The 25,503-nt window shown below is 35.0% G+C and overlaps 2 protein-coding genes across 5 annotated transcripts; both read left to right on the forward strand.

Moving 5' to 3' along the window:
- Positions 1-657: 657 nt before the first annotated feature.
- Positions 658-3,076, forward strand: LOC104092150 (UPF0496 protein At1g20180-like). Its single transcript, XM_018769463.3, has 2 exons — positions 658-978; positions 1,536-3,076. The coding sequence occupies exon 2, from the start codon at positions 1,547-1,549 to the stop codon at positions 2,594-2,596; it is 1,050 nt and encodes a 349-aa protein (XP_018624979.1). The 5' UTR covers positions 658-978; positions 1,536-1,546; the 3' UTR covers positions 2,597-3,076.
- Positions 3,077-8,174: 5,098 nt separating this feature from the next.
- LOC104092149 (sterol 3-beta-glucosyltransferase UGT80B1) lies at positions 8,175-25,236 on the forward strand. 4 transcript variants are annotated; one of them, XM_070200013.1, is made up of 16 exons: positions 8,374-9,407; positions 14,441-14,565; positions 15,516-15,762; positions 15,869-15,963; positions 16,077-16,196; positions 16,812-16,950; positions 18,512-18,682; positions 20,367-20,430; positions 21,224-21,281; positions 21,373-21,550; positions 22,722-22,852; positions 23,274-23,376; positions 23,909-23,985; positions 24,194-24,241; positions 24,402-24,551; positions 24,694-25,236. In XM_070200013.1, exons 1-16 carry the CDS (start codon positions 9,056-9,058, stop codon positions 24,892-24,894), a joined length of 2,259 nt encoding a protein of 752 aa, XP_070056114.1. In that variant the 5' UTR covers positions 8,374-9,055; the 3' UTR covers positions 24,895-25,236. The 4 variants fall into 4 exon arrangements, with proteins under 4 accessions (XP_009595972.1, XP_070056114.1, XP_070056113.1 ...); XM_009597677.4 differs by lacking the exons at positions 15,869-15,963; positions 16,077-16,196 and adding an exon at positions 8,175-8,329 and having other exon boundaries at positions 8,705-9,407; positions 15,516-15,758; positions 16,839-16,950; XM_009597678.4 differs by lacking the exons at positions 15,869-15,963; positions 16,077-16,196 and having other exon boundaries at positions 8,376-8,617; positions 8,705-9,407; positions 15,516-15,758; positions 16,839-16,950.
- The last annotated feature ends 267 nt before the right edge of the window (positions 25,237-25,503 follow it).

Here is a 25,503-nt window from a genome sequence, read left to right on the forward strand (position 1 = left end):
AAAGATTTAAAATTAAAATAATTAACACAATGGATTTGCACACGAAGGTTTAGGTTATCCCAAGTCATAATACCAATTGTAAACTAGCTTAGGATGACTAGCTTGCATAGAGGGAGATAATATTAAAAGTGAGGTAAATTTGTGATTATTTTTCTTAGCACGAGCTTTAACATCAAAGAAACAACTAACTGTAAGACACAATCCGAAAAGTGGAACTAAAAGAGTTACTATGTTAACTAAACAGCAGAATTGTTACAACAGTCTCTTGATCTCCATCCATTAAATTAAATAACAAACTAAAAATCGAATTTTAATAAACCTCTCTAATATTGTTCCCAAAATATATTCAGTCCTAAATAGTATATTCCAACATTCATATGTTGCTTGATTAGTTCAATTAGTTATGCCTTTTCTCTAAACTTGCTTCTCCCGTGGATATTTCTTTTATATATGTAAAAAACATATATTTTTGTTACATAAATCATGCCCCCAAAAAAAGGCATATAGCCACCAGTTGGATCATATCGTCATCTGAAAAAAACAAAGCTGTTTCTAAGAAGCCACGTCCTCTCAGCCCCATATTAGCCTTAAACATAGCAAACATATTGCATAAGTTTTTCTTTCATTCATGAATGCATAAAACTTATCATCATCACAAAAACAAAAGGGGATAACGTACGATATAATCCTTAAAACTGTCTTTCTTGTAAGTGGGCTTTAAAAAGGGTGGTTTACTATTCAAGCAAGAAAGACAACCTCGGACTTGGCTCTTTTTGGTAGCCCCTCTCTAATTATATATTATCTCCTTTGCTTATAAGTTTTTATAAGGAAATAAAGCACTTGCTTAATTGGGTCTCAAATATATGGAAGTAGCTTTCTGGAGCTGGTCTTTCTTCATAGCCTAAAGAATACATATCCAATTACTCTAGACTTGATGATGATGGCAGATGATAGAACTTGCGGTATAAACTATTAAAGGTTCGTTTAGTTTACTTACATGAATGGCGTTTTCCTTTGTTGTATGAGGAAATTGATCTAAATTTCTATTTATTGATGCTTATGCGATATATTAAGTAATCCGAAATTCGTTTGACAAATTATTGAGATATATTCTTAACAATTGGGACTTGATGCGCTTTCAAAATCAGCAATAGTACCAACTCTGAAAAGTTTAATTATTGTAACTGCTTTATGTTGTTTGGGAAAGAAACAAGGGTTTCGAATATATATATATATGCACTTTTTACTTGGAATAAGATTTATTCTATTCATGTAGGTCTTCTTACGTGCTTTAGTTTCACTGTCTAAAAAAAGTTTTAGTTAATTCTTTCAGCAGCTATAATTTCCATGCACACCTCATGGTACGTAACATGAATTTTGCTAATTTCATGTTTAAGTTTACACAAATTAAATGCACGGCTCTTATCCCTAACTAACTAATATTTCCCTAGCTTATATTTCTTCATTTTTTTTCCTTTTAGAATTTTCTTATTACTATAATCAAGATAGCATGTGCTATATATTTTATGTTCCAGGTAAGGAAAAAATGACGACAGACACACAAAAAAGCTTAAATGTGAACGAAGAGTATCTTGGGGCATTAAGAACAAAATCTTATGGCGAATTCTTTACAAAAGCTCAGTTACTAGTAAATGAACTAACATCTCCTTCTCAATTATCCCACAATACATTCTCAGAAATCCTCCTTGAGCCACGTCAAGAGACTATAACAACCATTCTTGAATCAGCTATTTTTCCATCCAAAAAATATGATCTCAAATCCCTTCTTTCCAATTACTTCAATGTAAGTGCAGAAGCGTCAAAATTCTGCATCCACATCCTTAAAAGCATTAACCAAGTCCAATCTGACTATGGTTTCGTCCAACAAGTCCTTGACTCGATCGATAATTGTTCAAATGGTGACCAATTTGGTTACCTAGTGCTCGAGCTTCGATCTTTTATTATCCACAACAACCCCTTTTCCGAACTCAAAAAACAAGATTTCACGCGACTTAATGATGAATATTCATTGGTGTTGCAACATTTGAAATCCAAGAAGAAAAGGGTTGCTAGGAAAATCAAATTGATCAAATGTGTCAATAAGACTTCTGGGGTATGTGTGACAGCAGCTTGTGGACTAGTTGTTGTGGCAGCTTTAGTACTAGCAGCACATACTCTTGCTGCAATTGTGATGGGGCCAGCAATTTTAAGCCTACCCTTAAAGCCATTAAAGAAGAAAATTATGAATATTCGATTCTTGAAATGTGGATTTCTAAGGAAAGTTAGAGAACAACTTGATGTAGCAGCCAAAGGTACTTATATTTTGAACATGGATTTTGACACAATGAGCAGGCTCGTGGCTCGACTTCATAACGAGATTGATCATAATAAGGCAATGATTCAATTGTGTTTGGATAGAAGGGAAGATAGGTTTTCCTTGGAAGTGTTGAAGGAGTTGAAGAAGAGTAATATTGGGTTCAAGAAACAAGTGGAAGAGCTTGAAGAACATGTTTACTTGTGTCTTTTAACGATCAATCGTGCTAGAGCTTTGGTCATTAAGGAAATTGCAAAATCATATGAGAACAAATTAAAATGAAGGTAGTTGCTAAGGAAAGGCTTGTGCTATATAGGATGATCATCTATTCTTTGATTTAATATGTAAATACTAGTATGATTTATTCATGTAAATAACTTCTTGAATGAAAAATTGAGGGCTTTCTATTTGTTTCTAAGTTCTAAGCCTGATGGCTCTTTTTTTAATTATATATATTTAATTAATCATCTGGTATCCGCTACTAAGGAGAAGATACTCTCTATTAGGAATTTTTTTATTCCTAGAGCTATACGATACATCCGATTAATGATAGAGAGATTGTCCATCCCACCATATTCCATGGTAGTATGAGTAGATGAGCCTCATGCATGGGAGCTTCAAAGAAGGGATCAAGCTGTCAAGGTTCTTTTAGGCGTTGAACTATAATTTTTCGTTGGGCCTCACTGATTCTTCATAGTTGTATGGGCTCCGGGCGGTCCATTAGAACCATTACTGCTATTGGATTGATATATTTGCGTCTAAGTTTTGCGCCACCCATTGAATTTGTACCCATTTTTAAAAAAAAGTTTAACCGATATCTAATTTTTGGGTGTATACATACACTTTTTCTTCTTCTTCGTTGTTGCTTTCTTCTTTTTTGTGCTTAGAGTTTCTTCTTCTTCTTAGTTGTAAAATGAGCTTGTTAATTTATTTTTATTTTTTTTGATAATTTGATGATTGAGTTTTGTTCTTTATAATTTTTAAAAGTTATGTTTCAAATTTGAGCTCATTTGAAGAGGATTTTGACGTTGAATCGTGTGTTGGATTGTTGAAATTCAAAGAACAAGTTTATCTTTCAGAACTTAAGATTCGAAATCTGAAGTTGCATTGAAGAGATTTAACTACTTAAGATTCAAATTTTTGAAGTTGCATTTGAAAGATAGAAGAACTTCATATTTAATTTCTGAAGTTGCATTGAAGAGATTAAACTACTTAAGATTCGTATTTCTGAAGTTGCATTTGAAAGATAGAAGAACTCCATATTTGATTTTTTAAATTTATATTTAAGAGATTGAACTACTTCATATCCAAGCGGGTACACTTTTATAAAAATTTGTGCAATACGGGTATATCTTCAAAGGTGGCTCCAAAAATGAATTAAAATGCTCTGTTGATATGTCAATTGTCAAGTTTCAACCATAAGCATTTCCCTCTTATAGGAATTTACATAATTTAAGATAATGTGCTCATAGGTAACAGGTTCTGAAAATTATATTACAATGTGGAAACTAATCCTAAGGTTTAGATACCGGAGAGCATATTGCAGCTGTTCTTAATTGTGATAGGATGACAAATTTCGCTTTAATGGAAAATTCCCAATTTTGTAAGACAAAAACAAATACAAGTACTAGTAATCAAATCTAACGACAATATCGGTCATACTATTTTCATTCATACTAGAACCCCGAATTGGGTGAATGGCCAAATAATTTTGTAATTCCTTATGAGGGGACAAATCAAGAAAACTTGAATGAGAGAGTTAAAATTTTGTTATGGAATGCTATATTACGGTGGATGTCTGTAACTTTCTAAAGGAGTAATACCCACTCTTCTACATTATCTCCATAACTCTCACTACTCAATACTTATGGTCGTAACTCTCATACCTCCATAACCTCCCTCATGATCTTCTTCCACGATCTCAAATGTTTAATATTATGTTTATGGCATTCTTTTGCATACTTATATATAATACTATAAATAGAGGATGAGAAGTGATATTGTACACGCTTGAAAAACACTTGATGAAATAAGAAAGTTTTCTCTTTTTTCTCTACATCTCTTGCATCATATTATTACTTTGAGCTTAATTTCTTAATAAATTTGTCTTTATTGAAAAACTGAAGGAAAAAAATCCTTTCGTAAGAAGTAAGATAAAGCCTATCATAAAAAATAAAAAAAAATAAAAAAACCTATCATATTACTAAAAACTTAGAGAAAAAGCATAAGTATCACTCTCATGTATAGCCGGATTTTCAACTACACATTTTATTTTGGAGGAGGAGGGGGGTTCTGTTACCCCTTCTGAACTATTTTAGAGTAAATTTATTTGCACCCTAAAGGCTTATGTGGCAAAGTATGTGTATTGCACTCTCCTTGAGAGATTGAGAAGCAAAAAATATAATTGTATTTTCTAGAAAAAATTACTTTCCTATTTTTTTGAATTAAATATATAATTCTTATTTTTTTCTTTTTCTTTGTTTTTTTCTTTTACTTCATTTCTTTTCTTCTCCGCTTCATGTCTTCACCATCCCATCGAACAACATTACTCGCCGACGACTTTTTCTCATCTTTCTTCTTCCTTTTATCATGCTAATCTTCTTTCTCTTTCTCTTTCTCTTTCTTTCACACACAATCACTTTTTAGAAAGATTTATTCATATGCAAAGCAACACAGACACTCAGATTTTGGAAAAAATCTATTACCGAAAAGTTTTCTTCATGCCAGAATGGAGTCATTGAACTTTTAACCGAAAAAGCCTTCTTCCAACTCAGTAGATACGCATATACTCATATCACTCACCTTTTAATTATAACAATAACTACTTTTAAGCCACCAACAATTACTAGTCAGATTCATCATAAAAAACTCCTCTATCACAATAGCCATTTAAAGTTAACCTAGCATAACAATAGAAAAAAGAAAAAGGTAGATTAGCGGCTAATTGAAGAATATGGATAAATCTTTATTCACACTGGTTGGTAGTAACATGAGTAATGAAGAAGAGAAAAGATAAAGAAAAAAATAAATAACTAAAAAAAATGAAATGAAAAAACCAAGAAAATCAAGAATATATACTAGAGGGGTGGTAACAAGATAAATTAGAGAAACAAGAACAATCTTATGAATTTTAATTTTTGAAATTGGTGGAAATTTAAGTGGAAATTACACGTGTCAAGCGCCTGTTATTCACCCCTCTTCATAGGACTAGTTATAACGTCTTTGGAGGATAATAATTATACTTCTAAATAGTTCAACGAGGTAATAAAATCGCGGCAAAGATAAAATATATAGTTGAAAATTCGAATATAGGTCCTGAGGTACTTATGACTTTTCCTAAAAGCTTATGGTAAAAATAGATACCGATTTAGTATTCGTTTCTTCCATTGGTAAATTGTTGGTCGATAATTGTTTAAACCATTTTTAATGAGAAACTACCAGCTGTCCATTTATAAGTAGCTTATTACAAAAATTGACCAATTCATAAAATATTACTAATATTAGCCAATTAGTTATTTGTACCATAAAAAGGTCAAATTTTTGCCTTTTTTAGTGGGTGTTTTTAAAATAGACTGGGCACATCTTAAGGAGCTGGAATCTCAGTTTTGGAATAGTTTGGTGGAGTTTTGAGGTGGTTTGAATTGAAAATTCGAAGTAGAAGATGAACATAAAAAAATGATATGTGTATCACACTGTGTATATTTGTGTATCATATATGTATCATATTTGTATCAAATGTGTATCACATGTATATCCATGTATACATATGTGTGAGATACATGCGTGATACATGTGTCGCAGAAAACATTTTTGAACTCAATTTTAACTACGAATTTTGATACCAAATCAGTCCAAATCACATCCAATCTTCCTCAAATTTTGTATATTGACTCATATGTGTGTTTTCAATGAATTTCAACCATACCCATTGAAAAATGTCCTTATTTGCTTAGATTTTTAGAATCTTGTATATATTTCTTTTTATATTTCTTCACCTTATTTGATATCTCATCCATGAAATTTCCTTTTCGTTTTGCATCTAACGTTGCTAATCATGCTTAAAAACATAAAAGGAGATTTCTGCGTGTGATTCTTGGAGAAAAGAATCTTATTTATTTGGGTTTTTAATTTTTGTAGTATGTGTTTGGCTAGTTTTGATAAGTCTACGATTAATGGCTAGAGGTTAGCAAGTTAGAACTTATTTGGGATATTTCTGTAAGATTTCCTTTTTTAATTGCTGGTTACATTTGCTTTTATGTATCCTAATAATAGTTAACTCTTAAGTCTTATGCCTAATCACCAATACTAAGTCATCATTCATTATGTCTATGTAAATAGGAAAAATTGATAATTTCGAAATTGGTTAAGTGTATATTACGTTAGATTTGGTTTGATTTAATAATATTTAAAAGATCAATTTTATGTTTGTGGTTGTCTAATTTGTTCATAAAACCATTATAAACCCGAATTTTTCCACCCCGTAAAAAATTTCATGGGGCGCCCACATTTAACTCTGTACCCACTTTTAAAAATATAAATAACTGATATCTAATTTTTTGGTATCTTCATATACATACACTTTTCTCTTCTTCTTTGTTGTTGCCCTTTTTTTTTTTTTTTGAAATCATGTCACATGTATCCTGGAGCTTTGTTATTGCTTTTTTCTTCCATGTATTCATGTCCTATGTATCCAAGAGCCTTTTGGTTTCTTCTTCTTCTTAGTTGCAAAACACTATTGTAGGTTGTGCTTGGGGTTTCTTCTTCTTCTTCTTCTTCTTTACTTGCAAAATGAGTTTGTTAAATTTGTGGTTATTTTGATAATGTGATGATTGGAGTTTGTTATTTATGATATTTGAAAGTTATGTTTCAATTTAAGCTCATTTGGAGTAGATTTGGACATTGAATCGCGTGTTAGATTGTTGAAATTCGAATAACAAATTTATGTTTTAGAACTTAAGATTTAAAAATCTGGAATTACATCGAAGAGATTGTACTATTTAATATTTGAATTTTCTAAAATTGTATTTAAAAAATAGAAAAACTTAAAGATTTGATTTCTAAAACTACATTTGAAAAATAAAAGAACTTAAGATGTGATTTACTATTTCATATTCTTATGGGTAAAATTTATAAATTTTTGTGCACGCAAGTATAACTTTGATGGCGGATTTGCTCACCTACCCCATAGCTCACATGCACTTTATAGTTCCTCTTGCAATCATGTGAAAGCAAAATGTAGAGCACCAATAGGCATTAAAAGGACAGATAATAGTCTATCCACAGCTCAGAATGACTACAGTTTTTTGTCTCCTCTTTTTCAAGCAAACACTACAAGAAGTTTTAAAAAGACTCTTCTTGGAATATTATTGGCTGACTAATCCAGCAGAAATTAACCTACAAATATAACATTATCTTCCAAAAATTAATAATAACAACTGAAAATCTAACTCTCTAAACCTTTTGGCCATTGACCAAAATAACCTAACCGTACTTTGAATATTCATCTACCAACTAATCATATACTCCTACTATGATAGTATTATATTCCAATTTTCACTATACTTGTGGCTTTCAAGATTCTGACAAGTGCCAGCTAGTTACAGAACAATAATATAAATGTGAATAAATTCCATTAAATCGTTGCCAAACATGCGTGTTATAATTGATTACTGCTAAATTTTTTTTTCCTTTTCCCCACTTATTCCTGTTAACAGTACAACTAAAAATCTCTGATTGAACATAAAACGTAATTAAAAAATCAAGACTTTTTCATCAGCTAACAATTATGTTACTATTTTTCCCATAGTATTTCCTTTTTACATTACAATTAAGTCTTTGATTTAACAGGAAAAACAATAAAAATCAAGACTTTTTACATCAGCTTTCAAAATATCAAGTGTTGCTCCATAAACCAACAAAGGAGTGAAGCTTCTTTTTACAATAAACCACACGCCATCCTTTTTTCCCTTCCCTCAAAAGGTTTTCTTTCTTAGGAGTTCTCACACATAATTGCTGGTAATTATCATCTCCTTATTTTAGTTAATTTACAAGTTCGACTGTCTTTTTCAATCAAGGAAAAACAATATTTGAAAAAAGTTCTTTTGTTGGTTATTTAATGTTTGACACCTGTATGGTAGTTGAGGATTCCTCTTCTTGAATTGTCAAAGGAATTTCCCAGATTCTAATCTTTTCAGCTAAAAAATATCTTTTGTCTTGTAGGATTTTTCCTTTCTTTTTATAACTTATTTATGGTTTGTAGTGTTTCTCTTGTTTTCTACAGATAATAACTTGGGCATGTATTCTGTGAGTTTCCTGTAGTTATTATTACTACAGCAAACGTTCCAGGCGTGATGTTGACTGTTTGGTTGTGCTTTTCTTTTTTTGTTGCAGAATACAGATTAGCTTTTCAATTTTCTGCCTTAAACTTGGTGAAGTCTTCAGTTTGTAGCATCAGGTTTTGATTTTTCATTCTGGGGGTTGCTGAATTTTGGTGTATGAAAGTGTTGTGCATTCTGGGGTTACTGAAATTTTGCTGTTTCTAGGCAGATTTTGGTGCGCAGGATTGGTTATTTAATAGTGTGGTTGCTGTAATTTTGCTGGTTATCAGCAAATTTTGATCTTTGTTACTGAATTTGGAGTTATTCTTGTTTTGGACTAAAATTGTTGGCTAAGTTTGCAATTTTGGAACCCTAGGTGAGTAAGTCTGGTGAATTTCAGTGGTTCTGGAGTTCATCAGATGAAATGGATAGTAATGGGAATGGTTCTACTGAAACCTATAAAAACTTAGAGGATGGGGTTGAAACTACTGTTCAGAGTTTGGACTGTACCAATGATGTTGTATCATCGGTTCAGTTGGATAAAAAGTCCCTTGATAAACAGTTGAGCATAAGTTATTTGGAAGTGCCTAGTAATGCTGATGAATGGTCTCATGCTGTTCTCTCTGATGAATTAGATGGCCAGAGGACAAGTTCTTCATCACTCGTGGGCATTAGGTCTTCGGATGAGCATTCTGACGTGTGTTTGACTCCAGAAGTGAAATATCAGAGAACTCATCCACTACAGCCTTCTAGTGCCCCACCTCGACTTCGGGGAGGTTAGTGCTTTGCAGCTTTCTAAGCTTTTATCTGTTTATATACCATAATGAGTTGGAGAAAACCTGCAATCAAGATTCTTCTTCCTTGTGCATTTAGCTTAGTCTTCTCTTGGACTAATAAGCTTAGAATAGGAGTCCTAGTCCTTGGCAATGATGTAAATGAAAGTTAGAGAGGAAAAATATGTGAGAATACTAAGTGACAGGGATAGTAGGACTTGAATGATCCTTTGGGTTCGTTTTTTGTTTCTTAATGCTGTTCACTGGGAGTGTAATTTGGTATTTTTTTAAATATCCTTTGAGTAGTTTCTGCTATCTGGGGGGACTATAATGTATTTGTGTATTGATTCTACTTGGGATGGCAAAATAGTATAGAAAACTATTTTATTTATGATGTTAAGCATCAGTGTTGTCCTCTAGCTAGCAATTTGATTAATGGAACTGTTATTCGTTGTCCCACCAAAACTAGGGTTGGTTGCTCTCCTTTATTAAGCTTTCTCTGACTTGTCCTCTATGAAATCAGTGTAAGCTTAGTGTGAATCTCTGACTATCAAGGTTTATCCTACATTACTCAGCAAGTATGTAGAAAAGGTGGGAGTAACTTTTCATGGCGTAAACATAAAATAAATAAATAAAAGTGTTATGGCTCTAAGTTCTTACTCCTCGGTTCCAATTTACGTGTCATACTTTTCTTTTTAGTGTGTCCCAAAAAGTGCGACACCTTTCTATATTAAGAAACAATTTAACTTTGAAGATTTCATTTTAGCCTTACAACAACAACAACAACAATAACCCAGTATAATCCCACTAGTGGGGTCTGGGGAGGGTAGTGTGTACGCAGACCTTACCCCTACCATGGGGTAGAGAGGCTGTTTCCGATAGACCCACCTTGTTCTTGGGGTGACTCGAACTCACAACCTCTTGGTTGGAAGTGGAGGGTGCTCATCACTAGAGCAACCCACTCTTGTCTCATTTTAGCCTTAATGAAATGATTTATAGTTAGACAAATGTCTATGGCTTGTTTTAGATTGCAAGTTTCAAAAGTCTTTTTTTCTTTCTTAAACTCCGCGCCAGTCAAACAATGCCACAAATTGGGACAGAAGTAGTAAGTTTTTAAAATAGGTTTGACAATTGGTACTGGAGCTGGTAGACGAGTCCTTGAGGATGCAACTCAAAGTGGTAGCCTGGACCTGAGGATAAGGGTGCCAGAAGCAGAAATCGTGGCTTGGACTCAAACTAAAGGTGTCAGCATTGTCCAACGAGGTAGTTGGTACTCAAAGGGATCAATTGTAATGAACCAATTCAAGGAAAACTGTACCACAATGATTCTGAAAGGGTTTGAAGGGGTTTATAGACTAAATTGGTTGTCCCTTCAACAACAAACTACCTTTTACGTTGGGATTTCGTGTTTAGTCTATAAAATTTGGTTTAAAGTAGGTAGAGGTTCCAAGTTCTAGTCTCACTAGGACCTATCAACAAAATATTTCCTTGTGCTAAGCCTAGAAAAGAAAAATATCTCCGCATGTGGGGGCGCGTGTTATAGACCTAAAATAAATAGATAAAAGTGTCCCATCTCTAACATGTTAAGCTTTTTGATGAGGTGGTCACATAATTCAACACCTCTTTTCCGTCTCATTCTCTTTATCTGATGTGGATATTGTTCCTTACTTTAGGTGCATTAGAACTGTGTTTGATGCTCTAGCCCAATTTTATCGGATAGAAAAAGGGTTGCCATCTTCTTGAACATATCTTACTTTTATTGCATAAGAGTCTAGTGAAAGAGAGAATTGTTTGTGTCCTTTTCAGAACCAATATGGGAAATACTTAGATATAGATGGAGGACAAGGGGCTGTAGAAAACATCCTCGAGACTTCTCGTCTTATGTCCTCCACGCAGGCCAGATAAGAACGATCGCTCTTGAGCTCAAAATCTGATTTTCAATATCAAAATAGAGGAAGGACCTAAAATAGTCCCACTATCTTTGTGTTTGGACTCAAAATCATCCATATTCTTTAGTTGGAACTTGGAACATTAATAGTGCAGAATGTTTATTAAAATGGTGTACCTTTTGCCAAACCGAGAATAATCCGTTAAATTTAACTGAGACCCTAATCGTTTCATCCCTCCTCCTTTCCCATTACTTTGCCAAAATGCCATATCTTTCGGACTCTATCAAGAAAATTCAATACTTCTTTTGCTGACAAAAACTCCTAAATAATACTCCCTCAGTTTCAATTTATGTGAACCTATTTCCTTTTTAGTCTGTGCCAAAAAGAATGACCCCTTTCCTTATTTGGAAACAATTTACCTTTATACAATGATTTATAGCCACACAAAATATATGTGTCTCATTTTATACCACAAGTTCAAAAGTCTTCTCTCTTTTCTTAAACTCCGTGCCCAATCAAATGGGTTCACATAAATTAAAACGGAGGGAGTATCTAATTACAAAATAGTATGCTATCCATGAGTTATGTAATTTTCGTGATTGAATTTCCTTATTTCTTCAGTTCGAAATGATCAATACAACAAGAGAGATAGTTGTTGCGTGATATCGTCTTTGCATTTCGTTATCTGGGGTCTGTGCAGTGTTTAGTCAAGGTAAAAAATTTATAAATAATTTTCAACGTGACATTCCTTCCGACCATGACCACCATTACAATCATATACATAAAACTCAAAGGGAATTGATAGAGTACATGTTATTGCTGGTGCCGGTGCACAGACAAACTGAAGAAAGCGCTTCTTGAATGTCAGTCCAGATCAAGTTAGACGAAGCTAGTTTTACGATAAAAAGAAATGACTCCCTGAACACTAATTTCCCCCTATACATTGGAGTATGCAATTTCAAGTATTACGTTTTGGTTGCCTCCCTTTCTATATTTTTCAGTTTTAGCACTAATTAATTGTAGGATATAGTTGTCACAAAATGATAATTCATAAGGGCAGTAAACCAGATGCTGAGTTTGCTCTCTCTAGGTCTGAATAATATCGAGCTTGATGAAGAAAGGAGAGAAAAAGAACACAAACATGGGTTATGTTGGGAGAAGAGGTCAGGTTGATGACTCAGTTAAGCCTTAACAGACTGTTTGGATTATGGCTAAAACTATACCACTTTTGTAAATATTATACAGTATTAGTGCTCCAAGTAAAAGAATATGAATGATTTTGAATCCAAACACAAAGATAGTGGACTGCTTTGGGTCTTTTATCAAAATAGATGGAATAACTGTCACAATTCGTTACTAGCTAAAATAGTGCCATCATAAATGAAACTTCAAAAAAAAATCGATCTTCGAAAGCGTTTTCCTTCCCGCGGGCCCCCCTCCCTTCTTCAAGCCTTTCCTTTAACGGCAGGGAATTCATACCTTTATCTGAACTTGGTTGGCTTTCTTTTCAGCCTTAGTAAAACAGGGAGTGAGTTGGTTCGAACATAGAAGCGTTAAGAAAAGGGTAGTCTTGTGTCTAAGCTCAATAATGAATTGAGGCACTCAGATGACCTATCTAAGATTAGATGGAATGGCAATAGAAGTTCTGCCTCCTCTCTATATTAATATATGTGCAGATAAACCCTGCAACACTGACTTGGCCAGCTCTATGATCAAAATTACTGTCTTAATATTCACCTCTATAAAGCTAGTGCTTCACTGCGAGTTAAGGTTCTCCAGAGAAAGAATTTTCTGTCAATTTTTCTGCTAAAAATGTTTCTGTGTTTCATCTTATCTTTATTCTTCATTCATTTTCATCCAAATTTTCAGAATGTATTTAATAGAACTGGGCCTCGTCTTGCAACTCTCTTCTTAAAAGGAGGGTTCATTGACCTTTTTCATCTCAAGGTTAAAATTTATCATTGTTAGTTGTCTCAGGTATTCCTTGAGTTATGCATCTCTGTACAGCTATCTTTTGGAAGTCTTGCTTCCTCATTATCTACCATCTGCTTTTTGATTGTAGTTCAAGTTACTTTATGGGTCATATATTCTATGAAGAGGCTGAACTCTTTTTGAGGCTGCATTTTCTTGCTAGAGTTTCATAAGCTAAATTATATTCACCTGCACCTTTGGTCCAAACGTCAAGAATTCTGGCTAGTGCTCTGTGTTGACAAGTTTTACCACTATCACAACAAATACTAGTGAACCTCCAAAAAATAATATAGAAATAGAACTTCCTTTTGAAAGGAATGAGCAGTAGGACAAAGAAAAACCAATGCGTCAAAGAAATTAATGACAAGTAAAACAAACATCGTTTGTGGAGGACAGGTTTTGACAGACAAAAGATATCGAACCAAGCTACTAAAAGATGGAACCATGATTTAACACCAATGTTTGGACAAGCAATTGTAAACAAGAAAAATATTTAATATCCAAAAGCCTCGGGCGTACTAGCTCTACGTTTTCCTTCTCCATACAAGAGGGCAAATCAGGCTGCTTTTGACTAGTTCACAGCTTCTTTATATGTCTAGAGTGGCAAAATACTCATGAAATGAAACTTCAGAACCTCTTGAGTATTATTTGTTGAATATCTGGTAATTAGCAATATTGGTTGGGTCATCTATAAACATAGTGTAGCAAATCGGTGAACTAGCTTCACGTGATTTTTTGTTTATTCTTTTTCTTACTGTAGAGGTAGACCAAAGAAGTTTTGGGGGAGGTGATTAGGCAGTACATGGCGTTGCTTCAGCATACCGAGGACATGGCTCTTGATAGGAGGGCGTGGAGGTAAAAAATTAGAGTAGAAGGGTAGTAGGTAGTCGTGAGCCATGTATTTTCTTTTTAGATTTCTATTACTACCTGTCGTTTCTCTCGCTTCGATTTTCTTGTTGTCTTGTCGTCTCGCTGAGCACTAATCACCTCCCCTACTTGTGGGATTACGTTGGGTTTTTGTTGTTGTTGTTGTTGTCGTCTTTTCCTTACTGTCTTTAGGAGAGCTTAGACATTTATATCTCTGTTGATGGGGATAACGCCAACAGTTGTGGTTTACTGGTTTCGATGTTTTCCTTTCTCATACACAAGACATTTGTATTTTTGTTCTACTTGTAGGTTTGGAGCATTGCATTACTGCACCTGTGACTACTCGCAGAAGTCTTTTCCTTGAAGGCCAGGATATGGCATTTTCAAGATCTATGACTGAGAGGAGATTGGATAGACTTTCTGAACGTGAGAAGGTAAAGTTTGGAAAGTTATTAATGTCTCCAGCTTTGCAGCGCCTATTTTCTGATAACCAGTTGTGTAGTGATTTCCATATGAGATTCTATAATAGTCTGAAAAGGTACAACATGCTGTAAGAGTTGATAGCATTTCTTGTCTCGATTATGATATGCCTGTCAATGTGTTAGAAGTTGTTGCGACTTGTTAGAGTTTAATTTTTTGTCCTTTAATCTAATGTTAGCTTGACTTTCTTATAGTTGATTGTAACTTGAAACATGAAAAGCTCCTTAAATGTTAGAGATTGATAAGGAGTAGAAAAACCTGATCCTTATCAAAAGAGAGTAGAAAAAGCTCATATGGGAAGTGAAAAAGGAATAATTGACACTGCTTGTTATCTAAATAAATATGATTTTGCTAAACCAGTAAAACTTAAAAGAATCTAGTGTTGAGAATTATGTTCTCAAATGATGCTTAGACCATATGAAGCTTTCAATTGTATTGACCAAGTTCTTATTTGAACTTACTGATTTGACCATTTAGTTTTTGAGCCAGTTTCTTAGTTTTAACTGATGGAGTCGATATGCCGAGTCAAGTTGCAGTTTTAAGTAGTGGCTGAAAGAAAAATCACCCTCTTTAATAAAAACAAATTTTTGTGCTCACAATCACACACATTCGTCTTGATTCCCTGTTTCATTACATAAGTGGTCCATGTTCGTATCTGAACATTTAGCAACCAATTGAATGGCTTAGATTCTTACTATCTGCCTGTGTCTGTATGGAGGCACAGGACTGCCCCTCTGCAGCCTCAGAAGGAGGCACTACGAGAAACCTACATAATTACATGGTCTTTCTTTACTTAATGCATTTGGAAAATGATATGCTTTACCATTTTCTTGCCGTTACATTGCTGATTCCTTGTTATTCATTACTTTTTTCTCATATTTCCTTCTGTTCTTAATGCCACCAGCAAAAGCTCATCGTGGAGCTGGTAAGGATACAAAGGGATGGAACAGTAGAGGTTGACCTTACTAAGAGTACACCTGTAGCTTCTGAATTGTTGGAACTACAATCCTTTGAAGGAACCATTCCTACTGTAGACAGGATTATCACGGATTTTAATAAGTCAGTTCCAAAGTTGAAAATTGCGGTGCTTGTTGTTGGTACCAGGGGAGATGTTCAACCATTTTTGGCCATGGCCAAGAGACTTCAGGCATGTTGGGAGTTCTAAATCACCATGTTTATAACTGCACCGGTCATATATGTTCTCTGTCTTTTGCTTCTTGACCATCTATACATGCCTTTATGATTTTATCACTGCAGTCTATGTTTTTCAGCGTTCTTTCCAGAAATACCTTAGTGATCCTGCGGTACCTAAATATTGGCTTTTCTTGAGTGACACTTCACTGGAGAGGTCTGTTAGATGAACTTCTAAGTCCTATTTCTTTTAGACGCTGTTTCTCTACTTTTCCATTCTTTTTAGTCACGAAATTTTAAGATTGATTATGGTTGAGATGCTGTAAGGTAACAGGATGGGCTTACCTTGGACATGGGCAATTATCAGCTAACATTCAATTCGATTGTATATATGGAGATAGTTTTTAGAATTAAACTTGGACCTACATGGATGAAACAAATACTAAAAAGAAAGGTGTTGCATTGAAATTAATATGTGCGAGGAAATTGTCTGCTTGCATGTTCAGTCTTTTTCAATGGCATGAGAGTTGACAACTTTTGCTGCTTGACTGGTAAGACATTCTAAATATGATCTTTCCAGTAGCCTCGTGGTCAATGAAGTCGGAGGAGAACCCTGAGATTTCAGGTTCAATTCCCAGAGAGGCAAAAATACTAGGTCATTTTTTCCATTTGCCTAAGCTTTGGTTGGCAGAGTTACCCAGTATTTGTACTGGGGTATAGAGAGAGGGAGGGAGGGAGGGAGAGGATCTTTCCAGTATTATTACCTTCAGATTTAATTTCTTTTCTTGTGTAAGGTTGGATTAAATTTATTTCTTGGTTTTGGCCTCTTCCGGGGCATAATAATTTCCTTGTTTACTATCTAATGTTCTCGTCATTTTTTGTGGTTAATATTTGATTTTTTTGTGAATAATTGAAAATATTTCAAGTATAAATTTTGCGTTTCCATCTTTCTAGTAGTAGTTTATGTTCTTTCACTCTCATTGGCGCGGAATATTGTTGAATTTGCACTTTGATATCTTCATATTTTGGTTAAGAAATTGTCCGTTCGTTGAGTTAATAATTTGTTCAGTTTCTGATCAGTTCTATGCATTCACAGGTGTTTGGTCATTGTGTCAGGCTAGCAACCCATTCTAACTTCCGCGATTTTGTCAAATCAGCAGGCGTAGAATTCTACCCATTGGGTGGTGATCCTCGGATATTGGCAGGATGTAAGAGGTCTTCGGGATGCTACTTTGTTTTTCTCTTTCTTGTTTTTGCCTGTGTTATCTGTACTTTGTCATGGGTATGTATTAGGCATGGGTGTGCAAGTATCCGTTATCGGTGAGCATAGTTTTCTGCAAACTTTTGGTGTGTTTCAATGAATCAGCATAAAGTTCTCACACCTGTTTCACACACATGTGAATCAAGTACGTTAAGTTAAATGAAGGACTCATGTAGCACAGATTTGGGCCACCTATGCCGGTGGTAATATTTTATGAAAACTAGGATGGTGGTAAATTGATTTTGAGAGCTATCTCCTTACTAGTGGGATATTAAGAGTGCTGCTTATCCTTTGCTATCCAGTTAAGAAGATGGACTTTGGGCGTAATTCGACCTCCAAAGCTAACTGTAACTGATGAGTTTTAGGATTGACCGAGATTGTGTAAGGAAGACTGCATCCTGTACTTCCAACCAATGCAGGACACTCTAACCCCCTCCTACCCTGTCCTGTTCCGACCCGCCCGGGACAAGACGAAGCATGGATAACATAACATAGCGCCCTACATTAGGTAACACAACAATAATGATGGGTCTAGCTCTGATACCAAGTTAGGAAGATGGACCTTAGCTCAACCCAAAAGTTAGCCCGTGAGGTGAGGGTTGCCCTAGACTGTAAAGAGGCTATAGCCACACTTTCAACCAATGTGGAATATTCTAACATATCCTATAAGCAATCATGGTCATATCGAGCTTCTTTTGTTCTGTTACTCCCCTTGTCCTAATTTATATGGCACACTTTTCTCTATAGTCTGTCCTAGAAAGAATTTCATCTTTTTATATTTAGATACAATTTAACTTGAAAATTCTCACTCTACCCTTAATGATATAGTTTATAGACACAATTTGTGGTGTTAAATATGTTTGTGGTTATAAATATTTTTTATTATGGGTAAAATTGAAAGTTAAATTATTTTCAAAATTATGGGTAAGAATTGCAAGTTTAAGTTAAATTATTTTCAAATTTAGAAAGGTTTTTTTTTTTAACGAAAATAGGTTGGCATAAACTGAAACAGAGGAAGTATCAAATTCCACACATTAATTCCAGTTTTTATGATATAACTAAGTTCACTGGATTGATTAGCACACAATAGAGTTTGATCAAATTGCCACATAAAGAAGGCTGCATTTGGGTTCCGATTAGATCTAAGGTTTGAACTAAAATTCAATAATTATTCTACAGATCAAATGTCTAAAATTTGTTTTAGATCACAAAATTCAGAAGTCTTTTCTTTCTTTCTTAAACTCCGTGAGTAGTTAAACGGTGTCACATAAATTGAGACGGAGGAAGTATTTATTTAATACGCAGTTGGGAAATTTGTCTTAAAATTTTGGAAACTTTTCTACATACGTAACAGTCAAGTTTGTATTGGAATCCAGTATGAAATAAGTGGCTCATTCACATACTTGTACAAGTAGAAGAGAACTTTGTGACATGGTAATATAGAGTTCCTGTTTGCTGATAGATCCGGTTAATGTGGACTAAGTTTTCTATTTTCTGTGGAATTGCAGATATGGCCAGGAACAAAGGTCTCATTCCTTCTGCGCCAGGAGAGATATCTGTACAACGAAAACAGATAAAGGCTATAATTGAATCTCTTCTTCCGGCTTGCACTGAGCCAGATACTGAAACTGGTGAACCTTTCAGGGCACAAGCAATTATTGCAAATCCTCCTGCATATGGTGAGTTCAGAAAGGCTCTCTGCACTAACCACTCAGTTCACCTATCTGATATCTGGAAATCTAGTTCACATGTGGTCCATGATTTATCACATGGAATTATAATATTGTTGGACATTCTTTGAAAAAGATATTTCTCTGAGTGTCTTTTCTTTGTGGTTTATTTTTGAGGGGTTGGGGGTTGGGGAGGGGTATTATTTTTCGTTCAGATGTTTGAGTCGAAAATCTGCCATCATAGGCTACATATGTTCGACCAAATTGGAGCAATGTATCAATCAGTAACTACAGTACATTTCTTCCAACAGAATAAAATAAGTGGAGGAGTGAATGCAACTTGACTGTAAGGAGAGGAGCTACTATGTCGAGGGGTGAAGTCTCTTAGTTATGTTACGGAACTTATCTTAGACGAGATTAACATGAAGTCACATAACATGAAACTAGACAAACATATTAGTGTATATGAAAGACAGGATAGCGCTGTAAGCTCCGGCCACAAAGATAACTTTGAATCATACTCAGGTTAGAATTGCTTGAAATGTGTTTGGCCTAATAATGTTGTTTATTTACCACACGTTTAATTTCATTTGACACTTCTAATGTGGTGACTAGAAGCTATCTGGATTTGACCTTCTGAGGAGCTCATTACTGAATAGCTACTCCACTACCCTAGCTGTCTTACAGTTCAGATATTACATATTACATATTTAATTGCTCTGCCTTAACATTGCTCCTTCCTTCTCTCCCGTCAGAGTAGGGCGTCCTCTTGTCTGTAGATTGACTTGTTGTCGTCTCTAGATATTGACCTATGTCAAAGAGGTTGGGTTATTGGCCTATAAAGAAAAGTCCACCTGGTGTTTGTACTTTCTGTATCAAATTCATTAGCTTTGTGAAACTGCTTCCAACAAGTAGAGTCCGTCCAAACTAAGAAACTTGTTAATCTCCTTTGAGTGATCCCAAAAAGTGGTTATACCATGCATCTTTAATTTGGGAAAGGTTATCAGCTGAATCTCAGGAAATGAGTATTGATAATTTCATATACATTTGCACAACTTTGGTAAGTTCCATATTGGTTTGGGAGCAGGTCATTAAACAACAACAGGATACTCAGTATTATTTCACATCGTGGGGTCTGGGGAGGGTAGTGTGTACGCAGACCTTACCTCTACTTGTGAAGGTAGAGAGGTTGTTTCCTATAGACCCTTGGCTCAGGAAAACATAAGCACCACATTTTGGGAGCACCGGAGCAGGTCATTCTTATGTTATTATTTTTTAGTAATTACAGCAGCACCCGTTGGGATCATACTGGGTTTGTTGTTGTTAATTACAGCAGCAGGAGTTCACAAATGCCATTCTTTTGGAAATCATAAAAAGTGAACAGCTTAGGAGGAAAGAGACTTGATCTTGAGCTTATGCTCTATAAATAAATGTCAAATAAAATATAAACTGCTTTATTGGTTTTCCTCAATAGTCCACAAAATAATATTCATTTTGATGCTTTCCTGGACTTTATAGACTTCTTCTATCATATATAGTTCTAGTCTTTCATCACTGTACAGATTTCAGCAACCTCTTGTTGCTGTTTTTCTTAATAAAATTTACTTATCACAATATGGTCAACAGAATGGTAGTTAGGTCCAAGTCAACTTATAAGCATTGTTTTACTTTTCTGGAACACCCTTTGTGACAGGACATGCACACGTCGCTGAAGCTCTTGGGGTACCCCTCCACATCTTCTTCACAATGCCCTGGACGTAAGTTCTAATTGAGATTTTCTTCATTATATTGGATATTTCATTTTGACAAGTCGATGCACCTGCACTTGTAGTATTGGTCAACGTGCAACTGTGTAAAGTCCATTCCTCGTATAAATCATTGATGAAACAAAGTACCACTATTTGATTTCTATTTCTTTTAACTTTCTCTTTGAGAAAAGCCCATTTCATTGTAGGTAGATGCTCCTCACTATGTGAATGTTTTCTAGATTTGATGTTGAGTAGTCCATTCCAAGGTAGTGTTTGATACCTTTCTCGTATCAGCTTAATATCTGATGTGTGCGCCATCGACCCACATGATATCAGCCATTCTAAGGTGGCGTTTGGTTCAAAATTTTGAATAATAGGTTCTACAAAATTATTTCAAGTTACTCAAACAGACTCCACCAAAGAAAAGTACGAGTTTTTGCAAAATGTCGTACTTTCCTTTGGTGGAGTTTCTGTGGGAACACTGTTCTTGCAAAAAGTCAAACTTTTCTTTAGTGGAGCTGTGATGAAATTTTTTTTTTTATTTGCAAAAACTGTTTTTCAATTGTTTGAACCAAACACCGCTCAGAAGTTAGTGACAGACAGATTAGGTGCAAGTGCCCAATGTTCTTGTGAAATGGGAGGCTTTATAGAGCAGTTGGAAGAACTGTTTTGCACATAGAATGTAATGTGAGTCCGTTGCTGAGTTCTCATTCTTCGTCAAATTCTATCATTTGTTTGTTTGTATTAAGCGTCACCTCAATATTTTCAACATGATACCTTCTTACACTTTGTTAATAGACAGGCCAACTTATGAATTTCCTCACCCGTTGGCTCGCGTACCTCAAGCTGCTGGGTATTGGGTATGTTTTCAGTTTCTTCTTCTGAAAAATGTTCTGCCATTAATGTGTCCGAGTCCTGTTATAATCCCACATTTTTTTCTTTCCGATTCAGCTATCTTACATAGTTGTGGATTTGCTGATCTGGTGGGGCATAAGAAGTTACATCAACGAGTTTAGGAAAAAGAAGCTGAATCTTCCTCCTATAGCCTACTTCAGTACGTACCATGGATCAATTTCTCACTTGCCAACTGGCTACATCTGGAGTCCTCATGTTGTGCCAAAGCCTAAAGGTATATATCATCTCCTCGTTGGTGTCTGGGTGCTGGTTTTCTTTGTATTTTTCTTTTTCACTTTTCTTTTGTTTGCTTGACATCCTCTGATCATTTCTGCTATTTTACTTCCTGGAGTTTTGTATCCGCATGTGTGCATTCACTCTCTGTTGCAAATGCCTGATAGTTTTGTTTGTTGATTGGTGCATGAATTCGTTAGCGATCATGTGGTAGGTGTCATAATCGGATAGTTGATAGTCAAGAGTACTGCAGAGCAAGTGTTATACCAAGTGGCTGTTTAATAAGTTAAATATGACGTCTGGAGCTGTGTATTTTGTTTTACCGAATAATTCAAGTCATTGTATTTTAATTATTGAAAGTATCAGGCTACACTGTCTCAAGGTTTTCACTAGTGATTTAATTCTCTTTAATGATAGATCGGAAACTAGAAGTGAATCGACAGATAGGAAGTCATATGAAAAGTAATGACTTATATTTAGTTATGTATATATTATGAATTAAATTAATTTTACTGAATAGTAAAGTTCTGTTTTTAAAGTATTCATTTGTTTGTATCTATATATTATCGATTATCGTTATTTTTTTAATATTTCATCAGGTAGGCTGCTAAATTTGATTTTAATAGATTCTTTAGGAGTTGTTAAATGACATTTAGTGTTTTATGAGATCATACAATAATCAAGTTTATATCACTTAAAAAATTTAAAGTATTTATGTGGCACTTAATGTATTAAGTAAACTTCTGATCCCATTGTCAAACATGGTTAATATCTGATCACTTTATACGTTCAAGTTTAAGGGCTGAATTGGGTTAGTAAACAGCCTTTGTTTTTCAAGTACATTTCCTTCAACATTGTCTCCTAGAGGACCAATTTATGTAGTACTTTAAACCATTTTCAGATGTCATCAATATGATTCCAAATCGATATGGATGGTCCTCAATTTCTTGTGGAATATAGGGGCTCTCTAATTTAGAAAAAGAGTATTTCTATGCTAGTCTCTCCTCTTTCACTCCCATTAATCCCCTCCCCCCATCCTGAATTCATGAAAAGCTCTTTTCTGCCTTTTCATGTTCTACTTCAGCCATTGGTCTTAGCAGTAATGTCTGTTCATATTGTCAATCTATTTGATTTGTCATAAAATATATTGATGAAATTTCATTAATTTGCAGATTGGGGCCCTTTGGTTGATGTAGTTGGCTATTGCTTCCTAAACCTTGGGAGTAATTACCAACCTCCTGAAGAATTTATCAAGTGGATCCAAAACGGGTCTAAACCCGTATATATTGGGTTTGGGAGCATGGTAAGTTTTTCTAACATTCAAGAAGTCCTCTGTCGAAGTATCAGACAATCCTTTAATCCCACTCTTGCGACATATTCCCCAGTCGGTTTCCTTGTATAATATAGAAGTAACTTATTTCTAGGTTTATTACCATAGGTGGAATACTTAGTTTCCCACTGGCAAGTTGCGTGAGAGTATTAGCTTAATTGATCCAATTTATACGTGATAAACTTACATTAATCGTTGATGTGCACCATCTTCTATCTGACTGTATTTTTGTTTAATCAACTTTAATTGTTAAAGTATGTAGAATGTGTAAGGCATTTGCTATTCGTGTCAATTAAAAGTTATGCAATCTGGTAATATGATTAACAATTTGGTCTCATACTTCATTTTTGTTTCTGCAATGTCCTACTTTCTGATTCCTTTGTTCTGTTTGAAGCCTCTTGAGGATTCCCCGAAAACTACAGATATAATTTTGGAGGCACTGAAGAATACTGGGCAGAGGGGAATCATTGACCGAGGTTGGGGAGATCTCGGTACTTGTAAGTTCTCTCTTTCTTGCATTTTTTGTTCATTTTATTGCGTTCTGCACGTTTCTGACTAACCTTGAAATTGATCATATCTAGGTTGAAGATAAAGCTAAATCTTCGAAGAAAGAAAAAGATGTGAGGGGATGGTGTGTTAAATAAAATTCTCCATATATAAGCCATTTAACTGGCATAACAAATCTCCCTTAGCTTTCCCGTTCTCCCCAACCCCTAATGCACAACCCAAAAACATATTCCAAGGCCAATTACTTGCACAACAAAGAGAGATAAAGTTCAGGGCCTAGGATGGTGGTATGGATTTGGGCTGGGGTTACGATAACATAAACCATTAAGCGGATAGACCAGGAGTATTTGTATTTTCACGTTATATTACTGAATGGACGTCACTTACAGAGGTGAACTGTTGTATTAATTATAAAAATGTTCGTTATTCCATTCATATGTAACGGATTGCATGTGGAAATGTTCTAACACTGAGAAACATCGTCTCTTCTTATTTTTTCTTTTGTTTGACCTGATGTTACAGTTCAAGAGATTCCTGAAAATGTTTTCCTTCTCGCGGAGTGCCCTCATGATTGGCTTTTTCCTCAATGCTCAGCTGTGGTGAGTACTTTGCTTGACAATTTATGAGCTACCTATGGAAATGGGATAAAAATTATGATAAACTGATGTTCAACCCTTGGTTATAATGGATTCTACACACACTTGTATAACTGCCATTTTTATCTCTAGTCTTTTCGATGTCTGGATTGTGATGATTAAATTGTCAAATACAATTTCTGATGTGCTCGTGGTAAATACCTGCTTGTAGGTTCATCACGGCGGTGCTGGAACCACAGCAACAGGACTACGTGCTGGGGTAATGCTCTTTCTCGATCTCATATCAGTAGTAGCATTCTAAATGGTTGACCTAAATATCGGCATAGATGTCCATCAGATTTGCTCGATAGTTTGCTCTCTAAGTTATATTTGAAAGCCCAGATAGTCTTATGCCATGTTTGCAATTTTTAAATCCACAGTGTCCAACAACTATAGTACCATTCTTTGGTGATCAATTCTTTTGGGGCGAAATAATTTATCAGAAGGGACTGGGACCTGCTCCAATTCCTATATCACAGCTTAGTGTGGAAGGACTCTCTGATGCTATAACTTTTATGCTCCAACCTGATGTAAGAACCTATGTGTCTCCCTACCTAATTGCATACTCCGAAACTACTAGTTTCTGCAACTGATCACTGCAGAGCAAAGCGCATTTTAGCTGTGTTCGCTGCATATTTCCATCTGCTCACTGATAGAAAATTGCTCATACAGGTGAAATCCCGAGCAATGGAACTAGCTATATTATTAGAGAACGAAGATGGCGTTGCAGGTGCAGTTGATGCTTTCCACCGGCATTTACCTCCAGAAATGCCATTGCTAACCCCACCTTCTGAGCAAAGCGATGGTCCAAATCCATTGCAGTGGCTTTTCACGAGGATAGGACGAATCTGTTGCCTGCCTTGTGGTTCTTAGTTGAGAGACTGCACTATAGAGTAGTATAGTTTAAGCTATTTCATTTTATTTATTAATTGGTTGTATGGTTTCAACATATCATTCATTTTATTTACGGGTCTTATCTAGGTCTGAAAAGAAATAAAGCAAATTACGTGGTAGAGCTTTATATGTTTATATATAGGTTTTTCATAGTGATGCTTGTCAATAACACCATGCACTTTAGTTCAGACTTCAGAGGAGAATGTTCTCTTCCCCCCCCCCCCCGGGGGGGGGGGGGGTATAGATAGAAAATTCGTTGGTTGGTGATTGGTATGTGTATATACTATGATTTAAGTTTATTTTAATTGTTTATTTCCAGTATTGATCATTAGTGTGGTAATTTATTAGGTAGAATGTCGATAAGAAGCCAAGAAATAATAATCAACGTGGAGTGTAAGTCAATACTGTGAAAGAGAAATAGACGGTCCTTTTCTTGAGTTGGCTGGTCTGCGTTATCCTTAATCTTTAAACTTTTTTTTTTTTGGTAATTAAACTTAATTTGTAACAAGAATGAACGACAAAAAATAAATAAACATTGGTCGATTCCAATCTAGAGTCCAATGAAAAATAACTTGAGTCCCCTTGTTG

The sequence above is a fragment of the Nicotiana tomentosiformis genome, chromosome 4 (genome assembly GCF_000390325.3).
Source record: "Nicotiana tomentosiformis chromosome 4, ASM39032v3, whole genome shotgun sequence".
NCBI classification, from domain to species: Eukaryota; Viridiplantae; Streptophyta; class Magnoliopsida; order Solanales; family Solanaceae; genus Nicotiana; species Nicotiana tomentosiformis.

Bases quoted from the DNA above. Each gene is read 5' to 3' on its own strand.
- LOC104092149 (XM_070200013.1), top strand. From the start codon at position 9,056: ATGGATAGTAATGGGAATGGTTCTACTGAAACCTATAAAAACTTAGAG. The intron at 20,431-21,223 runs GTAAGTTCTAAT...GTTAATAGACAG, and splicing joins TTCTTCACAATGCCCTGGAC to GCCAACTTATGAATTTCCTC. The intron at 23,986-24,193 runs GTGAGTACTTTG...ACCTGCTTGTAG, and splicing joins TTCCTCAATGCTCAGCTGTG to GTTCATCACGGCGGTGCTGG.
- LOC104092150 (XM_018769463.3), top strand. From the start codon at position 1,547: ATGACGACAGACACACAAAAAAGCTTAAATGTGAACGAAGAGTATCTT.